Below are 6451 nucleotides of genomic sequence, written 5' to 3'. Positions count from 1 at the left end.
ATCAACATTCATAAAAAGAAGTAAAGTAATTAAAATTATATTTAATTATAAACATTTTTTAATTACGTATAAAATGTAAAAACATAGACAAATCTAGTTTTTTTTCCTATTAAAGATTGTCGATGGTCCTTAATACTGTCACTGTCAGTCAGAGTTTTGTCTGTGGTCAGTAAGTTCACAATTTTTCTAGAGGACGGTTGTGCGTCCTTTGTCTTCATTAGCCAGTGATCATCATCAATCGAAACGTAAATGAAGTTATAAATCAAAATGATAAATAAAAAGAGTTTGCCTTTGAACAGCCAAGTTCCAATGAGTAATAAATATTATTAGTAATAAAATGTTTTGTAAATACCTAACTTTTTGAATGAGTGCCGAGTTTTTGAGTTCCTCTTGACTGAGTTTAAAAGGATAATAATAAATGCGTCGCAGACTATGCCAGTAACAAAGCAAATCAAATCCCCGCAGCAAATATGGGAAGCCATCTCATCAACTTTTGTGCACTTCGTAGAGAGTATATTTTTTACTCTCGGAGTCGTGATCGCAAGGCGCCCGTGGACAACAATTATTATCACATGGTTGTTCCTCTTCGTGAGTTGCATCGGCTTGATGCGATTTTACATAGAAAAAAATCCTATGCAGTTATGGGTACCACCAGATTCAGATTTTTATCGCGACACACATTGGTATATAGATAACTTTGGCACTGGGTTCCGTCTACAGAAAATCATAATCACCGCAGATAATGTTTTGGAGCCAAAAGTTTTATCAAAGATACGCAACATAACCCAAAAAGTGAACTCTCTAAAAGTCGAATACATCGAAAACAGCTACTCCCTGGAGGATTTGTGTTTTCAAGTTCCAGTGGTGAATTTCCTCAATTTAAACGAAAATAGTAGATCTGTGAAATCAGTGAGTGACAAAAATGGTTCATCAAGAAACGTTAACAGTGATAGTGACTTCTCCGACCCGACTTTATGGATTGGTGATGAGTTTTATTGTGGATTCTTGGATACGTTTCAAATGGACTGTCTTCAGTATAATATTTTAGATTTATGGAGTAACAATGCTGATTCAATCATGAATCTAACAAAGCACGACATTGTTTCTAAAGTAAATTCCGTTAAAAAGAATCCAGTTACTGGTCACCCATTTGATTATACGAAAATGTTAGGTGGCGTCAAACGAGACGAAAATGGTGACATAGTTTCTGCTAATTCGATAATGTTAATTTGGTATACACATGTAAATATGTCCGCAATTGATATTAACGAAGTTGGTAATCTAGTTGGTACTGAAGACTGGGTTTCTGTTCCTCTTGGCTTATGGGAAGCCAAATTTTTAGATTTGATGAATTCTTTATCCCATAATACATCTGATATTCACCTTTATTACGAAGCTGGTAGGAGTTTTGCTGATATTAGTGGCGAGGCTATGTTTCACGAACTAGATAAGTTGTTTCTAGGCATCATTTTGATGTTTATTTACATACAGTTTGCACTGTCCAGGTGTAATTGGCTGGAAATCAGATTAACACTTGGAAGTGTCGGACTATTGTGTGTAGGTATGGCTTACGTGACTGCAGTTAGTTGGTGTTCTGTTATTGGTATACCATTTGGGCCAGTTCATTCGTCCCTACCCTTTCTTTTGATGGGACTTGGCGTAGATGATATGTTTGTGATGAATGCTTGTTGGAGAAATTTATCCCCTGCCGAAACAAAAAAGAGTCTCCCAGTTAAGATTGGTCTAATGTTACAACATGCTGGTGTGTCCATCGTAATCACGTCTTTTACAGACATAGTAGCCCTATTAATTGGGGCTATTACTATTTTGCCGTCGTTGAAATCATTTTGCATTTATGCCGCTATGGGTGTGTTTTTCATTTTTTGTTATTCTGTAACTTTTTACGTAGCAATTTTTACTCTTGACATTCAAAGAATGGAAGCAAACCGTAATGGTATTTTGTTTTGTTACAAGCATTCTAAAGATATTCACGTAGCAGAAGACAAAACCATATTCCAAAAAATCTTGGCTAGTTTTTATAAAAGAGTCGTTTTTACGATGCCAGGTAGAACTATCATCATACTTGCCACATTGGTTATGACAGGTTTTAGTATTGAATCAATTATGCACTTAGAACAGAAATTTGACCCGAAGTGGTTTATACCAGAAGATACTTATTTCAAAGAATTTCTCAATATTCATGAATATTACTATCCCGAAGAAGGACACCCAGCTATGGTATTTTTAGGCAAAATGGATTATCAACACGAGTTCCCAAACTTGTACAGTATCGCAGAACGTCTTAAAAATCAGACATACGTCGATGACGTAACCAATTGGGTCGAGTCTTTTCATGGCTATGTCCTTAAAAACTATGAACGTGATTTAAAAAATACAACGACAGTTACAAACGATGAGTTTAATGCGTATCTTACGAGATTTTTATTTAGTCCCATCGGAGGAAGATTTCAGCTGAATTTTAAATTCTCAACCCCAATAAAATGCGGTAGTCCTGCGCCGAACATAACAGCGTCTTCAATGTCGTTCAAATTCGGACGGTTTCATGGTCCTGAAGAATATATTCCTGCTATGAATCACGCAAAGGATGTCGTTAAATCGACACCTATTACAACCGGTGACGAATATCGAAGTGCTTGGTCTAAAGCTTTCGCCAATTGGGTCACAGACGAGGTCATTGGGGAAGAAGTAGAAAGAAATATAGAATTAGCTTTATTGTGTGTTATGATTTGTACAGTGATTTTGATAACTAATTTGCAAATGTGCTTTTGGATATTTATTTGTGTATTGCTTACAATAGTGAATGTCTTGGGATGGATGCAGAAATGGGGTATGACTGTGGACATAGTTTGTTGTATCGGGCTTGAGCTAGCAATTGGTTTGTGTGTAGATTACGCTGCCCATATCGGACACACGTTCTTAACTACTTCGGGAGACTCTAGGACGGATAGAGCATTCAAAACTGTTACGTCCATTGGAACTGCGGTTCTGTTAGGTGGTGGCTCGACATTCCTATCATTGTCAATTCTGAGCATGTCTCAATCTTATACCTTTAAATCGTTCTTCAAAATATTCTTCTTGGTTATAGTATTTGGGCTGTTTAACGGTTTAATGTTTTTACCGGTGGTTTTGTCGTTAATTGGGCCAGATGCGTATCGAAAAAAAGAAGAGACTGAAAAGCAACCTGAAGCTATGGAGCTTAACGGTAAGCATCAAATAGCAATTCCCACAGAAAAACAAATATTTGAAGACTGATGATGATAAATGAAGTTAATGGTGCAGATAACGAGTACAAAACGTGTGTACAGATGGTGCATGTTTGTTAAAACTTATCACCAAGCTAATAAATCGCCGTTTTATATGGTGTCGAATAATATGTAATTATATTGACGTTACTTATTAACATAAAATGTAATGAAGTCCCTACCTACAACTTTACTGTGATTAAGATGCTTCATATCAAATGAAAACCAGTCTGCCAATGTGGGAAGTGTTCTCCATTTGAGCTTGCCTGTGTTTCTACAGGTGGAGAGATGAATGATGATGATAATATTGGAAAAACTGTATGTTCCTTGTTGTAGTAAGTTTGTAAATGGGTTCCTCGGCCATCATTGTGCTATCTGTTGTGAATTGCATATAGTAGCAAATGATATGACAATTTTCTGTGTAAATTATGTAGGTAATCTCAAAACGAGGACTGAGTGATAAGATAAATTAATGTAATCAATTAAGGGCTATTGTGATTTATGCAATACAATTGTTTAGATGTATATGTATAGAAGGCTAGTGTTAAAAATGTTTAATTTATTTTTATACAAGTACCTAGCTAGCTAAGTCTTAAATGTTTTAGATTTTTTAAGAAATATGTACCTAATTACACCTAACTACTTACCTATTGCTGGTAGAGCTGAGTTTCGTGTATGAAATAAAGCAATATATTTTACGACTTCTTTTGTCATATTTATTTACTGATTACTTACTAGTTACTACAATATACCTAAAAAATAAGAAGAATTATTTTTCTTAGGCGTAGGTATATAGCCTACCTAAATATTTCTAATTTACCTAACTGTTGTCTACCTATTCTAGTGGTTAAAGCTTGTATTTTGGACGTAACTCTCTTGGGGTGTACGACTAAGGCCAAATACTCGCTTCCTAAACTAAAGGTCGCGTTTTAAATAGAACTATTTTTTTAAATAAGTAGTTTGACAATAAATAAACTATTCTACGTATGTATCTAATAAACAAAATATTATGTAGGTATTTCTAATCGGAGGATTGTAGACTTTGCGACTTTTTTAGTAAATCCTGCTTCAAGTTCTACCCAAAAAAGTAACGTTAGTTATAGCCTGACCAGGAACATAAAAACCCTCGCCATGTTGCGGAAAACTAATGGTACTAATTTCTTTTAATGGCAACAGTAACTGAAAACTTCATTGACATGTCACCATGCATGTCAGTCTATTGTTGTCAAAGTGTAAACAAACTTTATTTTAAATGTGTGCAATTGATTTCGTGAATTAAATTGCTAAAATATTTTTATAGTCGTGAAAGAAAAGTGGTTCACGATGTGTTAATGTATTTGTCGAAGAGAAATACTAAGGGTTCGGACAATATTTTCATTGAATAATGTTTCCGACAAAGGTTGTCAAATTGACTGACAGGTTTATCGTATGGTACAGTCCACTATGAAAATTAGCTGTAGTCTGTTTCAACTACCTATTTTAAAGTTTTTTGTCACTTTCTAAGTTTTGAATTTTATGGAATTGGGAAAGAAGTACCGAGTTTGAAGCGTTCATGAGCAGACATTGCAGTTGAATATTCATGTTCTGAATTTGATTATTGATGAATAATAAAATAAATCCTACTAGCTCGATTGATGGTTTCATTTAATTTATTTAAACCAGGTTATCTTTAATAATATTTTTCGTTAATTTATGAAAATATCAAATTAGCCCGTAATCCTGAATCCTGATACATAAATTTAGCCTATTAATTTAACACATGTACGACTGTACTCAGTGTTGCACTATCAAATGCAATTGAAGCGCCTCTGTGCCAGGGTTTTTATGTTCCTGGTCAGGCTATACTTCCTAATAGAAGTGTTCTAACCTTTTGGTAGAATGTTGTCAAGCAACTTTCGGACCTTCATAATCAAATTAAAGGGACTGAACGTATCACGCACGCAATACTAAGTAACTGCCTAATATTTCCTTTCTGTTGGGACAACAATAAGTTTGTTGAACTTTTTATCACGAAATCAGTAATCACGATACAAGGGCATTAACCGTGACCGTAGACAATAAACCAACCATTGATAAAGAAGAAGAGGGACATAAAACGTACCTACTTCTTAACTCTACGAAATAAAGAGTTAGGTTAACCTACTTACCTAATTACACCAACCAACTGTATCAACATAATTTGATTAAACTTTGTCCTACCTATTACAAAAAATAAAAAAAACTATCCTGCTAACTAAAACGACCAATGTTAAAGCAGAAAGAAAAATAAAAAAACACATTGTGACACATTATTATAATAGTAGGTACACACTGTAGACTGTGTCTGTCGCAAAATGTGTGTCGCAGCAACGCAAAACGGCAAAAGCTCAGTAATTGGTTAAACCACTGATTTTCGGCTATAGCCTAAGACCGAAAAACGCGATATTATCTTGTATTAGCTACATTACCATGCAATATTAAATCTTTTTATCTACAAAAAAATCTACTATTAGGTATCTACCTAAAGTTCAGTTTAAGCTTGAACCTACATAACCCACCTGAACTTAAATAAGTTACTTAGGATTTCATATCACGTTCGGAATATCTCCATCTCTTAAAATAACTTATTAACAACTGCAATAAAATGTTAAACATCATAAAGTAATAATAATATTCTTTGAAAACTAGTTTAGGTAGAGGTAATAAATTTTAATTATGAATATCTTATTAATAACTCGCTCCATGTGTTGATCAACAGGTCAAGTGGACTCTATATTTAATTTTATTCATAGAGTTTAAACAACTCGACGAGTCGTTGATGATGATAATAAATGAGTAATTTTATGAAGTTAGAAGTACCGTAAAGCCTACCTACCACCATTTCCGTTCTCACAAATCACATCGATTGGTTGACCACGTTCGTTCGAAATTTGCTTTTACTTTTGCACACGATTATACAATATAGGATTAAGAATAGCATATTTTCGTTCGTCGTCCAGTCGCATTGCAGTAGAAAATTTTTAGCGCCATCGGGGCCATGAGGGACCCGGGTTCGACGAACCCCGTCGCCGCTGGACAAGGATATTTTTTAGCTTACGACAAGAGGTTAATTGGACTATTGTAAATTACTAATAAGTAACTATTCTCTACGAATAGCCATATGGTGTTCGATTATTGAAGTACCTAATAAGTTCCAAAATAGGTTATTG

General features: G+C 34.6%; 1 protein-coding gene across 1 annotated transcript; it reads left to right on the top strand.

Moving 5' to 3' along the window:
* Positions 1 to 182: 182 nt before the first annotated feature.
* Positions 183 to 3657, top strand: LOC114365183 (patched domain-containing protein 3-like). The gene has a single exon (XM_028321679.1). The coding sequence runs from the start codon at positions 433 to 435 to the stop codon at positions 3271 to 3273; it is 2841 nt and encodes a 946-aa protein (XP_028177480.1). The 5' UTR covers positions 183 to 432; the 3' UTR covers positions 3274 to 3657.
* The last annotated feature ends 2794 nt before the right edge of the window (positions 3658 to 6451 follow it).

Source organism: Ostrinia furnacalis, unplaced genomic scaffold (genome assembly GCF_004193835.3).
Source record: "Ostrinia furnacalis isolate ACB-3 unplaced genomic scaffold, ASM419383v2 OfSCF7560, whole genome shotgun sequence".
Classification (NCBI taxonomy): domain Eukaryota; kingdom Metazoa; phylum Arthropoda; class Insecta; order Lepidoptera; family Crambidae; genus Ostrinia; species Ostrinia furnacalis.
Note: the sequence above shows the minus strand (reverse complement) of the source record. Positions and strands in the feature narration are given on the sequence as shown.